Source organism: Lepus europaeus, chromosome 3 (genome assembly GCF_033115175.1).
Source record: "Lepus europaeus isolate LE1 chromosome 3, mLepTim1.pri, whole genome shotgun sequence".
Lineage (NCBI taxonomy): Eukaryota > Metazoa > Chordata > Mammalia > Lagomorpha > Leporidae > Lepus > Lepus europaeus.
Window position 1 is genome coordinate 107880975 of NC_084829.1, and position 17419 is coordinate 107898393.

The following is a 17419-nucleotide window of genomic DNA, read 5'->3' on the forward strand; positions in this document are numbered from 1 at the left end:
AATGCAGTAGAATGAAAATGAAAAAATAAATAGCAGTGATATGTTTACTGAGGGCAAAGTTAAAGCAGCATTCTGAAATTAATTTATGATAATTCTCATGAAATTAAAACATTTGAACAATTTTTTTCTATCTGTAATAAAAAATAACTTTAGAAGTATTAATGACTTTTGTCTTTTGGCCAGAACAATCATTCCTACACTCATACTTCCCACTTATTAAAGTATATTCACATGTAGTTTTGATAAAATTAGGACTAGTTTTGTATCAACCATGTCACTACGATTAACCGGATGAGACATTTTAAACAGGAGCAGTGCCAAGGAAGAAATAATTCCAAGAGCCCTGGTGGACAGAATGAAACAGAATAGTTCTGAGCTTGTTTATTAAAAAAAAAAAAAAAGAATACTGCAAGTTGCCTATTTAAGATAACATCCCTGCTGTTTTATGAGTAATCTGTTTGGGAAACTGTAGTAACTGTGATGTAAAACAGCACTGGTATCATTTGAGGAAAGCTTATAATAGAAGATTTAAGAGAAATTGAAAAGGAATTCAAATACAAGTTGTGCTAATCAGAGAAGACTTCATGCAAATAGAGATGTGGAATGGTTATTAAAGAAAGGGTAAGGCTTTCTAAAAGCACTGTGTAACTTTCAGAACATAATACAAATGAATATTCTTATTCATCTTTTAATAAATATTTATAACATGAAAATGCTTTGGAAACAATCTCATTTGCCCAAATTGATTTCAAGTTATAAAAAGCACTGGTGATAGCTTAAAATACCTTATAAATCTGAACCTTACAAATAGCCCTTAGGAAAAAACGAAACTCCCTTTCCTCTACAATGACTGCATTTCACCACAAACATACTGCAGGTGGATATTTCCCTCCTCTTCTATTGCCTTCTTTTTATGGGAAGAAGGAGAAGGAAAAGTGTGTCACAAAAGCCAAAGGGATTAAAAGCTTCAAGGAAGTAGAATAAACACAGAACAGGATTAAATAAAGAACTAAAAGCATTCATTGTTTTTGGTAACATGTACGTAAACAAGTGATCTCAATCTAAACAGTGAATTCAATTATTTCCCCAAGGTTTACAATTCATTTCTTTCTGACTCTATGATTCTGTATGCTGTTGAATAGTAAAATAATGGAATAAGAAAGACAGTCATTACCCAGTAACTTACTTTCTTCTTAGGGTATTTAAATTGACCATTGAATGATTTTTTCCAAATCTCTCTCAACAAATTTAAGCTGAGTATTCAAACTGAAAAGTTATTCTGATTTTAAAATGGATACTACATATCTGGCCTCTTCAGGCTGCTGGTACTTTATCTTCTAGGAATTTTCTGAAAAACAAACAAAATATCTACTATAAACTTTTAGGATACATACTGTTGGGCTTTACTGATTAATATATCTACTTTTAGTACTGACAAATCTTTACCAATTACCTTTTGTATTATCCTTAACTACTCCAACTCTAGTACCATTATGCTTTGGTTATATGGTCACATCAGGCTTTGATGATGGACAGCAATAACATTTGTTGCCTTTTGACCATTAACACATTCAGGAAAACAGACTTTAAATTGTGCCATTTTTTCTTTTTCTTTCTTTCTTTTTTTTTTTGACAGGCAGAGTGGACAGTGAGAGAGAGAGACAGAGAGAAAGGTCTTCCTTTGCCGTTGGTTCACCCTCCAATGGCCGCCGCGGCCAGTGCACCGCGCTGATCCGATGGCAGGAGCCAGGTGCTTCTCCTGGTCTCCCATGCGGGTGCAGGGCCCAAGCACTTGGGCCATCCTCCACTGCCTTCCTGGGCCACAGCAGAGAGCTGGCCTGGAAGAGGGGCAACTGGGACAGAATCTGGTGCCCCAACCGGGACTAGAACCTGGTGTGCCAGCGCCGCAAGGCAGAGGATTAGCCTATTGAGCCGCGGCGCCGGCCAGTGCCATATTTTCTTGAGTCAAATTTTCTACTGCTTTTTGTAAGGTTGGAAAGGAACCTCAAATTACTATCTAATAATTTCTTCTTTGAAGCTTGCTACCCAAAAGAGTACATCAAATCTTTTGTTGATTAAAGCCATTAGTGAATATGTTTTATGTTCCAAGTAAATTACCACAATTGAACCTGGCTAATTATTTCTATTCTATAAAAATTACAGGTCATAGTTATTTGCCTAAATAATCCCCAAATTATCAAGTTATCAAGTGAACTTGTGCATCAATTATGTATTGCCACAATATGCTGCATGAAATAATCTACCCTAAAACACCCTGATAAGACAATAAGCATTTATTTTTACTCGTATGAGTCAGTGGGCTGAGCTTGGCCAGCAGGTGAGCTTGGGTGTGGTTGGTCTAGGATAGACTCAGCTAGGATGGCTCTCCTTCAGGAGGTTTCTGATCTTTAGCAGGCTGGTCTACTTATTCCCATGGCAGAGGCAGGATTCTGACAGAGCGAGACTCGAAGCTTGCAAGGCTTCTTGAGACTGAGGCTAAGAACTGGCATAATGCCGCCTGCCAGTTACTGGCCAAAGTGGGGTCTCTCAAGAATACCCATATTCAAGGGGGTGAGAAAAGAATCCACCTCTTGCGAAGAATGAGAAGTTGCATTGTATAAGGGGTAAATACAGGCAAGGTTGAAGGTTGCAGTCACTATTAAAATCAACTCATCCACACTTCATTTACTCCTTTAAGTCATCTGATACTAATGGTGCTTCCCCTCCACACCTGAATCTGGACTGTGTAAACATTAAGAACTCATTTTACCACTGAAAAACATAATTTCAAGAATGTTGTTAAACTGAAGTCGCAGTGTGCTAAAAACTATTTTTGCAAGTTGACATCATAATTTTTAAGACAACGAGGAGTTGAGAAATACAGATTTTGTGACCTTAGGAAAAAAATGACATAAAAGCTATTTTACACAGCAGACAATATGAGTTTGTACAATTAAGAGGAAATTATTTGACTAAAGTTGCTGTGTAAATTTTTATTTTTCAGCTATATGTATTTGGAGCCTACTTTATGGTTGATAACCATCAGAAAATAGTCTTATTCAAAGAGTAACATCCAGGAACCTTTAAAATGAACCATTTATTAAATCAGACTGTTATTCTTAACAGTTATGTAAGTTACATGTATGTTTAAGTCATAGTATTTCACATGAAAAAAATTTAAACTCCTATATGCAAGCAAAATCATACCACACAATATATAAGTGGGAAGGGGGTACTGCTAAACATTCAAATAAGGCAAGTATTTAAAAACAATAAAACAATAATAAAAAAATTCAAGCATTCCTTTAAGAATTCAACACTACAAGCTAAACATACTTTCTGAGTATATTCCTATAATCAAGGCAGTGTTTCTTCTTTTAAAACATCAGGAAATGGAATAAGGCTCATTAATAGATACAGCTGCCCTCAAGATTCCAATCTCAGCTGCTTTCTTTAAATTAAAATTCACAAAGTGCACAATTAAGATATATCAAAAAACTGAATCTGCTACTCTAACAACAGCTGTACATGCTTAATACTTAGTGGTTTATTTGACCAAATTATGTCTTTTCAGGGAAACAAAAATAAGATAAGTCACTGTAAAACATTTAGTTTGAAATGTATGCTAATACTTTTCTTAGAAATAAAAAATTATGGAGGAAAAGCATTATTTATTATAAGGAAAAGAAAGCAAAACACTAGAATGACCAAACATTTTCAAAGAACAAGCACCACAAAGGACATCTGCATTCAGTTTTGTAATATTTATCAATGTATTTTTCTTACTCCAGCCAATCTACTTCATCAAATTCTGAGTCATCTTCTGAATCGCTATACTCCACAGCAATACGGCGAGACAGGATGGTGGCAACATCGTTTTCGATGCGTTCATGTTTAGCTTCCTGTTCACGCTGCTCTTCCACTTTGCGTAGCTGAATACCTGATATGATAAATCCAAACCAGTCATTGTAAATCGCAATACTAAATACTACATATTATTTATCTTTCTGGAATGAAATCAACTACAAATAAGAGATATTAATAGAAGAATAAAATGCTAGATTAAGAGAAAATTTGAAAGAATCATGTTGAGAGAAACATTAAGTCTTTCATTACATTATTCATCTGTGATATTAGTTGGTGGAACTTACCAGATATCCCAGTGGGTGTCTATAGTTTTTTTTATCCATTCTGGCCTACTGTATCTCCCTGCTTATCACTCCCTAAAATGTTAACCAAGTGATACATTTCTACTATCATTGCTACTATCAAATAAATATTGTTGAAAATATGAGGGTACTTCAATAATCTGTTGTAGTAAAAAATTTTGATATCTATGCATAGTTTTTTCATAATGTGCATTTTTCATAAACTTTCTGAAGGCCCCTTCTCATTTTCTGTGGTTTTACTATCCCTGGTACTTGAGGGGAAGGCACTATTATTTATATGATACTCTTAGTGCCTGGCATATATCTAGTTGCTTAGGAAGTCTTGCCTGAATAAATGAATGAATATGAGAAGTCTTCCCTTTGTAATTAAGGGAAGAATCTTAATCCTTTAGAGCCTTCTGGTAGAGGAAGTGTCATTAATATCCCAAATGAAACAGCCTTCATATTGAAGAAAACACCATTTCAAGGAGTTAATATACAGATTAAATATAACATGAAGGGTCTTTAGTTACATTTTCTATAATATTTGAGTTTTGATACTTTAAATTTTCTCATAAACTGAATAAGCAATTTAAAAATCCCTACTAAGTACAGAAATAAAATGATTTAATGTGATTTTTTAAAAAATGATTTAAAACAAAAATTATTCATAGCTTAGGTTTATAAAAGAACAAAAACATATCACCACAAATTTTATGCATGAGGAATACATTATTGTCTTAAATACTTAGAAAGTTTCCAGTGCTACTATAGTAATGCTTTTCATGGCCCAGAAAAAATTACCTTTTCGTATTGCTTCCAGTAGTACACTCCTGGCGTCACTGATTACAGGTAGGGTTGATGGATGACGCTTTGGCTCAGAAGTAGGTATAACTTGTGATGGAGGAGATGGAGGCATTAATGGAACATGGGGACCTGGGGCAGCAGATGGAGTTGGATGTAGCCCAGCGGGAGGATGAGCAAGAGCTGCAACTGTGACAGGTGAAGATGGTCGAATGCCAGGTGGAGGCAGAGGAGGTGGTGGTGGGGGTGGAGGCAGCCCCTGGACTTCACCTTGTGGGAGTGGATGCACTGGTACAGTCTCACATACGGGGGCAGCTCTAGCTACTGGAGGAGAGGGCTGTACTAGAGGAGGTGCGATTGGAGGAGGAGCTGGGTGAAGAACTCCGGGGGCAATCTGAAGAGGAGCTGGAGGTGGTGGTACTGCTGGAGCCTGTAAAGCAGTGGTTGGAGGTGGAGGCGGGGGAGGTACTGGAGGGGGTGGAGTTGAAGTCATTGAAGCTCTTAATGAAGAAGTTGACAAGGCAGATGGAAGAGGTGGTGGAGGAGGTGGGGGAGTGGGGCTCACAAACACAGGTGTTCTGCCTGTAGCTGGTGACTGAGGGCGATTTTCTATCAAACTTGTAGCCGAACTGAAATGATAAAGATATCTTAGTAAGTTATTAAAACACAAAGGCTAAAGAGAAAACCTAATCACACAAAATATAAGTACCAGCAACTATACTGCAATAGATACTAACATGTTCTTGTAGAAATGTCAAATTCTTCAACAGTATTTAAAAAGAAATGAGGTTCATCAACTAGAAAATTATGAGTTGGGCTTTGGTTTGTAATTCTCTAAATGAGCTCATCCTCTCAGGCAACTTTCATATCCACACAGGCATCTTCTGCTTACTTTGATAAAATGCTCAACTCTACATTCTGATAAAAGTCTCTGAAATGACTCCACATTTATCACGCTGCATGATCTGTAGCAGTATTTGTGGCCAACACAATGCTATATTTATAGTGAAGCTATTAGCATTCATCGTGTCATTACAGTTAAATCAATGATGGCTAATTAAAAACCACAAAAGGAAATTTATAGCCCTCTTTCTTCCTGAGGATGAAATATCAAACAAGTCGGTGACAGAGGGTTGTTTTAACTAAAAATTATAAGGCTGATCTCTATTTCTCTATTAAATTTTTTTAAATTTGGATAACTGACCAGATTAAACTTCAAAACAGCTTTCCTGAAAGATTATTATGGACAATGCCTATCTCTCTGAAGTTCTTAAAATGTTTTCCTTAACATTCATAACCACATCTTAGGTTTCCATTTCTTAGACATTTACCACATTCCAAACACTAATTTAAAACTTTTTTTAATACATTGCACATGATATGCTTAATAATAAAGCTACAATAAAAACATACTTTTATCTAAAAGTAAATTCTTACTAGCTAAATTTTCTAAGCAGAATGTGTCAGCTCTAATTACAGGATGGCAAATTAAACCCGATAGGTCAAAGTGACCTACTCCCTGTTTCTGAAAATACAGTTTTATTGAAACACAGATACACTCATTTTTTAGTCTATACTTATGGACTGTATATGCAATGATATCAGAATTGAGTACCTGTGAAGAAACTGTATGCCCAAAAGGCCTAAAATATTTCTTATCTGATCCTTTAAGGAGAAGGTAACCAACTCCCAAAGTAAGTCATCATGCTTGTCCCAACATACCTGATACAGGTGGGTATGGGTTTGGCATCTCCTGCTCCATGCATTGGTGGAGGCGGAGGTGGTTCATGTGGTCTGACTAAGACCCTTTCCTCAGCTCTAGTCAGAAGCTCACTCATCTGACTAAATGGCAAGGCAGAAAGTGAGTAAGATCCATCCATATGATCCACATATGTTTGAGGTCTAAAAGAAATACACAGTATCAGTGTACTTTTCTTAAACTATTGGAGAAAAAATTTTACATGCGTTATTTAAATTTTAGAATTTGAATGCCAATATCTTAACTATTTTCAATAAATTTTTTTATTAGATTGATCCAAATTTTAAAATAAAGAATGTTGCTCATAAAGCAACAGTATTTACCCACTAATTTTATTATGATGACTATCAGTTATTTTATTATCTTATAATAGCACACTAATTCAACTCATAAGGATGAAAAAGCATTAGCTACATAATTATAAACAAGAAGATAACTTTTAGCAAGTCATGTTCAAAGAAAATGCCTCAATTTCATTTTTTTCTCAAGCAGATGCCAGAAATGGCAAGGCAAAATATGAAACCAGTGGTTTTTCTACCACCAGGATATTTTGCTGTTCTTTTAAACTTCAATGACTTCCATAAGTCTTGTACCAGACATAAAGGTCTCACTAACACTGGTACCACAGAGATGCCCAGCTACACCATTTTTGTCTTTCTGGTGTTTTCAAAAGTGCTAGGTTACTTAGAAAATGGCTGAGTAATATAACAAAAGTAACAAATCAGATTTAAGAAGATTTTAAATACCTTGAGCATGTGAAAGTTTATAAATATTCACTGAGTAGCATATTCTGGGGATATCTGGATTTACAAATGTGCAAAGAGCAAGTCAAAAATGACTACATTTATACTAGTGGGTCAGATAAACATCTTAATTGCTTGATAGAAATGTTTGTCTACTGATTATTGTATGTTTAAATTATGAATTATCTCAGTCTCTTTTAGTAATATAGATAAATATTATCTCTCAGATATATATTTCTCCTAAAATAGGCCAAGATATTTAAGTCCTTTTTCATTCAAAAATAATACAATACACAAATAAATTTCTGTACAATCAGATACCAGTATACCATGTTTGCTATTATAGCATATTACTGAGATAGGGTCTCTGGCCACCGGGCAAGGAAAAGGACCTATTCTATACTTTGGCAACAATGATGAGTAATTTTGTTTAAAAGCCCTGATATATCTAAGGTAGAAGTTGTGGCATAGAAAGGAAGTTAGGGGACAGAAAAAGGAACAAAACAGAATAAATTTTCAACTTCCATTCCTTATAAATCAATTCAAAAAATTTTCCAGGCATAATTTCTCCATTACGAAATTTTATTCTACTCTGCGTGAAATATTGAGGAGACTTCATATGAAAGCTAAAGCAATCCCGAAAATCATCTCCTCCAACCACTTCTTTCTGCAGTTGAAAAAACGAAGGTCCAGGTATGAAAATGACCTGCCCAAGGACTGTCTAAGGTCAGATTTAATAGGGTCAGAGTGGTTGGGGCTTTGAAATCACCTCTATAAAGGACCCATCACTTAGAAGTATAGACACTACAAATAAAGTCAATGTTTTATCATTAATTTTTAAAAAACAAAGAAAAGAAACCTTGTTTCAAAATGAGAGGCGGGGCCATTAGCAACTTCAATATGCTTATGTAAGAGATTAGCATCATCTTCAGCCAGCTCTGGACCCTGGGCCAGCTTCTGCCATTCTCTCCGCCTGTCATGAGGTGCTCTTGGCACTTTTTCTGGTTCATGAGGACGATCAAGATTTTTCTGCTATAACAGATGTATTGAAACAAAGCCAAATGCTGAAGTGCTAATTTTTAAAAAAGCTGTTACAACAATCAAAATATAATTCTAACATCAATACTGAAAAAGACAATGTCATCACAATATAACAGTAACACACAGTTTACTTGCATATTCAAAGTCTTAGTTAGCTTGTTGTAATCCCAGTTTCTCCCAATTTGCTAACCCCTAATTCAAACTGATGCACCAGATACAAAATAATATGCCAAGGTAATAAAATTTGAGATAAAAAAAAATCTTTCAGTCCTTGCTCCCACATCTATTACTTTGAAATCTATTTCATGAATGGCATTATTTCTAACCCTGAAGATCATCAACTCCAATCACCTGTTCCTATGATGACAAAACCAGGGTCCATGTATGAGAATGACCTGCCCAAAGACAGATTTCAGTAGGCTCACAGTGGTCAGGGCTTTTAAATCAACTCTATATTTAGAACAAGGTCAGTCAAACCATGAGAATTTACTAAGGTTATTGTTATCTGGGAAGTGATCAATTAGCCAGCCAACACATTAGGAAAAAAAATCTAATTATCCAGTTAACCCATGGTAACTGAGTCAGTCACCAGAAAAGAGTCTTTAAACACCAGAACAAAAACTGATCCGAGTTGAGGTAGAAAGCAGAGAGAGGCCTAGAGAAGATACAACAAATTCGAATACCCTAGAAGGGCCAAGCAGATATCACACATGAATGAAGCCAGTCAGGTGTAAGACAGAGCAGGCAGTGAACTAGATAGACATGTCCACCAAAGGCATTCCAGTCGAAAGATTTTAAAATCCCTCTGTCTGACAAACAAAACACTGCCGGCTTGCCAGTCACCAGTTTGCAAATGCTGGCTTCAATACAGGGGACAGCATCTAGCACAGAAGATAACATAAAAGCATTACAGGAACTGGGGAAAGTAGAGAGAACTCTGGGAGAAATATAGCTATGAGAAGAGAGACTCTGCCTTCTTCACAATTCTGCCTAAAGCCAACTTCTCCCTCCTTTATTTTCAGTTATCATTAACATGAAATAAAACAGATCCAACTGAATTTTATTAGAAAACAGAAAATGACAATACAGTAGACAACATGAATTCAGGATGAATAAAATAACCTCTCAAAAATATACAGAAAACATTTAGAATATGCTCTGTAGCAAGAAAATATCAGCTCACTGTACTTGACCAGTATGTGTACAGTACTCCTCTGTTTCTTCTTACCAGGTGCCCTTCTCTTCCCCGGTTCACTTAATTCCTATTTATTCTTCAAGGTTCACTGTAAATTTTGTTGGAAGTATCTACCAATGCCATCTGCCAGCTAGAGCAGATGCTACATTGTGCTAACCAAATCCTCCATATATACCTCTGTTATGATACTTACCCAATGGTATAATAATCTAAATGCTCATTTGTTCACCATTAGACTACGTTCTTACAAAGACCAGTATTTGATTACATGGCCCCAATAAAACAAATATACCAAAAATGACTTCAATTTTTTTGAATCTCTTATAATACCTTTTGCTTTCTCTTTTCCTTTCTCTTATCCTCTGTATCTTGCAACATTTTTTCTTTCCATAAATCAAAGAAATATGAAGGATTGGTATAAAACTTCAAACCTTCTTTACCATCATCTCTGAAACACAAAATGTCAATTAAAATACACAAAAGACACAGAGCAACAACCAGAATAGAAATAATTTTACTAAAATTTTTCTCTCATATTAATAAAACATAGAATGAATTAAAATACTGCCAAAATAAATTAGAATATCATAGTACTAGAAAATTTCTCAGAGATCAGGATGGAAATTAACCAGATGCTTTTCAGAGTTGGTACTAATAATTTAAAATACAGTTGGGCAAATTTCATATCTAACTTCTGCATACCAAATTTTCTGAAATGCCTTTGGGACATTAGAATAATTACAAATAGTTCTGCCAAAGGTAAAAAGTCTGAAAAGATAGTAACATCACTTATAGTAGAAAAATTTTTTAATTTTTGCCAGCACACTGTTATTTATTTCTTACTAAATCCAAATGATAGCACTGAATAGTCATTCTGACAGTAAAACTTAGTCAATGACCTGCACTTTCACATAACTATTTGAATACCAGGATATGTTTTGTACATCTTCAACTATACATTTAATAAATCATGTAAAAGGATTCCAAAGAAAGGCTGAATTAATTTAAATGATATTTTTAAAACATATACTACATTTTATGGAAAACATTAATGCAAATAGATCAAAAGCAGTCAGAACAAGTAAAAAGGTGGCATTTTAAACTCTTCATTTTTCCTTTGATTATAAATTAAATAAAAAGGGTAACAACTCTTTGATTCTTTACATTAACGTTAGTAAATTTGTTAGCGGCTTTTCTTAACAATACTTGTCAAAACAACTTCCATGAATAGGTCTTATCTTTTGTATGCTAGAACCTTGGAAACTCATCTCGTGAATAAAGCAAAGGTTTCCGAAAGTTAGTGGGGAGGGAGAACTCTCTGTGTTGGCCAGAGGCCTGATGAAATAAACAGTATTTGGGGATTTAGCATTTAAATCTGAAGTCTGAGATAAAAACAGATGTTCTCATTTATTAACCTACTGACCTGTAAGGAGTGAGTATATTGAGAGGTGGAGGCTGCTCGCAAACATCGTACGTCTCCTGTAAGGGAATAGGCAAAGTCTTGCGGTCGAAGAGCTGCTGGTCTTGAATGGTAGAGCTTCGGAAAGCTTTTCTCATAGTTATATCTTGTAAAGACACTAAAACAAAAATGGAGAATTGATTTGATTTTACTAAAATGACTTAATATAAGGGCAAATTAATATACTGTGTTTGCTTAAAAGTCACTGGCTGAAGAGGTTGTGATAAATCAGAAGCCATATTTGAAATGCTCTACTGTGACATTTACCTTTATCATTCTGTGTCTAATTTTTACAATCAGATGGGTTTTAATTCAAACTTTGATTTCTAAGGCACAGAAGGTCTTACGACACATGAACTGTATATACATTTCCCAACAAGTGTATCTTTTTTCTTTTCTCTATCTGCCATCCTTGGTCCGACCAACTTAAGATTCTCTTTTTCTTTTCCTCTGTAACCTTTTTCTCCATTTTGGTTTATTCCTTCTTCTTCTTCTTCTTCTTTTTTTTTTTTTTTTTTTTTTTTGACAGGCAGAGTGGACAGTGAGAGAGAGAGACAGAGAGAAAGGTTTTCCTTTTGCTGTTAGTTCACCCTCCAATGGCCGCCGCGGCCGGTGCACCACGCTGATCCAAAGCCAGGAGCCAGGTGCTTCTCCTGGTCTCCCATGCGGGTGCAAGGCCCAAGCACTTGGGCTATCCTCCACTGCACTCCCAGGCCAAAGCAGAGAGCTGGCCTGGAAGAGGGGCAACCGGGACAGAATCCAGTGCCCCGACAGGGACTAGAACCCGGTGTGCTGGTGCCGCAAAGCGGAGGATTAGCCTATTGAGCCGCGGCACCGGCGGTTTATTTCTTCTTGTGAGCTCACAACAATAACTCTGAAGAAATTACTTGGTTATCAGTGGCATTTTGGGCTAAACATTGTTGACTCCTATGTATATATACTATAAACACTATACATGTACTGCCACAGTAAAACAAACTGTAAGGAAAACAATTTGAAGTACTGGGTATCAGTATTCTCCATCATTTATCTTTAATCTACACTGTAAGAATTTCTACATAACTACAAGCTCTTAAAGACTGACTTGCACATCAGCACCACAAGTAGCTAGCACAGCCCCAGCATGTGTATGATGATTTGAGAATAACCTCATGGGGCTGGTGCTGTGGTGTGATGGGTCTACCACCTGCGATACCAGTATCTATATGGGCACAGTTCGAGACCTGGCTGCTCCATTTTTAAACCAGGTACCTACTAATGTGCCTGAGATAGCAGCAGAAGATGGCCAAAGTGGGCTCCTGAACCCATGTGGGAGACCCAGAAAAAACTACAGTTCCTGGCTTTGGCCTGGCACAGCCCTGGCCATTGTGACCATTTGGGGAGTGAACTAGCAGATGGACGTTCTCTGTCAGTCTCTCCTTCTCTATAACTCTGCCTTTCAAATACATTAAAATAAATCTAAAAATAACTTGATTTCTTTTTAATGTGTAGCATGTTAATGTAAGAAATGTACCAGGGGCCGGCGCTGTGGCGTAGCAGGTTAACGCCCTGGCCTGAAGTGCCGGCATCCCATATGGGCACCGGTTTGAGACCCAGCTGCTCCACTTCTGATCCAGCTCTCTGCTATGGCCTGGGAAAGCAGTGGAAGATGGCCCAAGTGCTTTAGCCCCTGCACCCGTATGGTAGACCCAGAGGAAGCTTCTGGCTCCTGGCTTTGGGTCGGCGCAGCTCCGGCCGTTGCGGCCAATTGGGGAGTGAACCGGCGGATAGAAGACCTCTCTCTCTCTGCCTCTCCTCTCTCTGTGTAACTCTGACTTTCAAATAAATAAATAAATCTTAAAAAAAAAAAAAAAGAAATGTACCAAAATACTGCAATCTTCAGAGTGATTTCTTGATATTAAAAAAGTACATAATTTCTTTTCTATTTAAGGTGGCCCTTAAATCCTTTATACTATAGCAATGCCAGTACCGAACAATCATAACAATTCTTAGATTATTCTTCTCAATAAAATAGTATTTCTATCATTCTCCAAGTAAAATTCACTCAATATGAGTATCTGGATCCACGGCACATGTGGAGCATTGAGACAGGCTCTGCAACGGACCCAACACAACTACACTTCCAGCAATTTCATTGCTAATGGACTACATAACCGGTAGTTAAGTACACTTATAAACACCAGATTAAAATACAGAGAAGGGGCAAACTCATTTTCTCCACTGGCACTAAAAAGTGCTATGGAAGAAATCTAAAGACTCAATATACTAAATGCTTTCACTAATTTTCACTTTACTTAATCTTCACAATTCAGTGAATCAGAATTATTATTCCATTTTTTAAATATAAAAAAGCAAGGCTAAGAAACATACAACTGCCCTACGGTAAAATGATTAATAAGCAGGAAAATCAGAACAGAAAACTCAGATCTGTCTGCCTTTGAGGTTAATCCCTTGCCACAATATCACATAGTTCTCAGGCTCCTATCAGAAATGGCCTGTGTTTTCTGTAATCAAAATGGATCAGTTCTTGCCAGTCCTCCATTCCACTGATTAATCCTAAGAACCTAGAGTATAATCTCCCCAACTTTCTTGATCAAGAATATAAAGGATGTGTAAAGTAATAAGTATGATGTGCTTTTTTTATCTTCAACTCCTCTCATTTACCATTTGTTTTACTGTTTAACAGACCACAATAACAAACCCCTTCCATTTGCCACATTAACATCTGATACATTTAAATGGTATTATATAACAAAGTAAGTTAGCACAACATAAACAACTGAATTAACACAATTGTACAAGTCTTTGTTTAAAACTTTTACATGTATTCTAAATTATATTGCTGTTACTACCTAATTGTAATTTTAAAAATACTGATACTATATCCAACTATAGTACTGGATTCATAATGTTATTTTGTATGAATTCCAACTTAATTTAAAAAAATCTGGATTAAACAACTAGAAATCCTTTAGCAACTTCCCTCCAAAAATATATACTTAAGTAGTTCAGTCTTTAGATTGTGAATTTTTTCCTATGCTCCACAAAATTTTAAGGGATGTACCAGGGTACAAAAAATTTATGGAAAAGTAGAATTAAAAGATTTTATTTTAGTACAAAAAAAAAAAAACCTTTCAAATCTGTACATGGTTTTTTTATAATATATTCTTTCAATGAACTTTTTGAAGATTTTGAGTATGTACAATTTTGATACTACAGCAGTTGATTTGCTTTCTAATATATATACCTTAAGTTATTTACAGGTATCTATATTTTCACTTCTAAGTTTAATGGTAGTGCTAAGACATTTGTTACAACTTAATGATATGGGACTGGAGCCTTGGCGTAGTGGATAAAGCTGCCGCCTGTGGTGCTAGCATCCCATAAGGGTTCTGGTCTGAGTCCCAGCTGCTCCACTTTCGATCAGCTCCCAGCTAATGCACCCATGGAAAGCAGTGGAAGATGGCCCAAGTGCTTGGGCCCCTGCACCCACATGGGAAACCCAAAAGAAGTTCCTGGCTCCTGGCTTCGGATTGGTCCAGCTCCAATCGTCGCAACCATTTGGAGTGTGAACCAGCAGATGGAAGATCTCGCTCTCTCTAACTTTGCCCAGCGCTGATCCCACGAAATGTGCTTTTACCAGTAAAGTTTCTACCATTATTTTAGCTTGCAGGGTGGCATTTTTACTTGATACCTCTAATTTAATAACTTATAAGAAAAGGTTTATTTATTTGAAAGGCAAAGCAACAGAGAAGGAAAGACTGAAAGAAAGTGATCTTTCACCCACTGGTTCACTCCCCAAATGGCCCAAGAACCAGGAGTGGGCCAGGCCAAAGCCAGGAGCCAGAAACTCCATCCAGGTCTCCCACGTGGGTGACAGGGGCCCAAGGACGTTGGATCATCTTTGGCTGCTTTCCCAGAAGCATTAGCAGGGAGCTGGATGAGGAACAGATCAGCCAGGACTTAAGCTGCACTATGATATGGGATGCCAGTGTTGTGAGCAGCAGCTTAACCTCTGTGCCACAGCACCAGCCCTCATTTATTATCTGGTCCACATACTGACTAGTTTTGAAATGTTCATTTAAAGTAGGAAGTAACATACAATTAAATAATTAGACCAGACAGAAATATGCACACACAAAAGTGTGTTAAATGGAGTTATATTCTTACAGAATTAAACCTAGGGCTTTCAGATAGTTTTTAAATATTTTTTGTTTCTGAGATAAAGGAATACAAATAAATTATAAAGGAGAAAATAAAAGATAATCAAGGAAAATCTGATTAAAATGTCCTCTTTACATCAAAATCCAAAGTTTAAGAGTTACTCAGTGGACAAAAAAAAAGAGATGAAAAAATAGAAATGAAAAGCCACATGAGTCATGCTGATGGCATTTACAGATAATTCACTGATTTATTACAACACATACATCACAAGTCATGAGTGGAAAGATTTGTAACAAATTTATGTGTAATACTGTTCTTAAATTTATTGCTTACTTCATGCAACTTAAAACATAAATGTGGAAGAAAATATAATACAAATAAACTTACATTCTTCTTCTTTAGGATCAAGTTGTGTAACACTAACAGATAAACGGTCCACACGTTCTTGCAATGAGTTAACTCTGAAGGAAAAACTATGTGCTTCATTGAACAATTCTCCAAATATATCTTCAGCATACTTACCTAAGCAAAAATAAAACATACAACATAAAATCTGATGTGATTCATGATCAGAGACAAATATGGGACAGTTTAACAATTAAAAGCACTGTCCTGCTGAATTTGGCATTTATTTGTAACTATTTTAATCTTTAAACCCTAGCCCAAAGTCACCTAGCCTTGACAGAAAGGGGGAAAAAAAAACCACAAACCCTGGGGAACTGGGTTTTTCAATCTTCCTCTCACTTCCCGTTAGATTACTTGTATTTAACATGGAAACACTTTGTCTTATAACTATCCATCTGACAAAGTCAGAGAAGATTATAAAGTAAATAAAAGTATATACAAATACACACTTCTTAAAGCAAAAATCAACATTTCTACATGGACTCCATACTAGAATTATATTTCAGGACATAAGGTAAAATGCAAGATTTTTCATAGAGCTAGTAGATGACTTTAGAATGCCCAAGTACACATTCAGATAATTGGTGAGCTATTTTATACTCTCTTGCTATAATTTCTAAAATAACAAAGTTATCATAAATCCAAAACCACTGTATTTCTCTAGTCATGTAAATTCCTCTTGCTGAAAAGAGTAATTATAAGTAACAGGAAGAGGGTCCCTTGTCACTGATGAATTTTGAACAGAGGGAGAAACAGACATTCAAACAAATATGATAAGCAATTTAATAAATAGGTACAAACTGTTACTCCATGAAACTGTGGTATCAATTTCTTCATTTGAAAAACAGGAACAAAAATATTTATCTCAACAAGAAGATAACAAGCAAAGGAAAAAAAGGCAGCCAAGGGCCTGGCAGTATACATGATACATAGCGGGTAGGTACCCACCAGGCAGCTCCTCCTGGTAACCTGTGGCAAGAGCCCGGGCACAGAGATGGAAGCACCTGACTGCAGTGTGAGATAGTGCTGGAGACACAATACTGCTCTGGCAGGGGAGAGAAGCATCCCAAATGGAGGAAAAGGCAACTATAAAGTTATTCATTTATTCAGCAAATATTAAGCAGAGATGGAAGAAACAATTTCATCCCTTAAAGGGGTTATAAACACAGGGAACCTGAACTCAGTCTGTAAACCTGAAATTATTAGCAGATTTAAAGCATTTTCATTTTTCTGGAGATCAGGTCCACATGTGTTTACGATTTTTAAAAGAATCTATGACATCTCCCCTGATCCCAAGTTTAAATGGCAAAATACTTTAGTGGATAGCGTTAAGATTGCATTACTTTGCTTTTCATTTCCCTTTTTACTTTCCAAATCTAACCCCTTTTCTCCCTGAGATAAGAATGAAGTTTTGCAATGTGAAACTGTGTATGTAACTAAATTTCAACTATTCTTACATTTATTATACCACTTCTATGATCAAGAACCTACAATGTCACCTTATTACCTAAGAGGTTAAATCTAAATCCTCTCAACTAACATGTCCTCTGCAATCAGGCTTCACCACACTTATCCAATATCATCCATCTCTCTCTCTCTTTTTTTAAATTTATTTGACAGAGTTAGACTGTGAGAGAGAGACAGAGAGAAAGGTCTTACTTCCGTTGGTTCACCCCTCAAATGGCCGCCACGGTTGGAGCT

At 36.2% G+C, this 17419-nt stretch overlaps 1 protein-coding gene across 6 annotated transcripts in view; it reads right to left on the bottom strand.

Moving 5' to 3' along the window:
* Positions 1-1297: 1297 nt before the first annotated feature.
* Positions 1298-17419, bottom strand: part of WASF1 (WASP family member 1) — a 72831-nt gene continuing 56709 nt past the window's right edge. For 3 of the 6 annotated variants that reach the window (XM_062187655.1, XM_062187653.1, XM_062187656.1), the window contains exons 3-10: positions 15701-15835; positions 11114-11267; positions 10021-10138; positions 8314-8486; positions 6675-6854; positions 4953-5581; positions 3787-3940; positions 1298-1348 (exon numbers count right to left, since the gene is read on the bottom strand). In XM_062187655.1, coding sequence (XP_062043639.1) covers positions 1315-1348; positions 3787-3940; positions 4953-5581; positions 6675-6854; positions 8314-8486; positions 10021-10138; positions 11114-11267; positions 15701-15835 — 1577 coding nt within the window. In that variant the 3' untranslated portion in view covers positions 1298-1314. Of the gene's footprint in view, positions 1349-3136; positions 3941-4952; positions 5582-6674; positions 6855-8313; positions 8487-10020; positions 10139-11113; positions 11268-15700; positions 15836-17419 lie in introns of those variants that run through there. The other 3 variants (XM_062187657.1, XM_062187659.1, XM_062187658.1) reach the window with 3 other exon arrangements.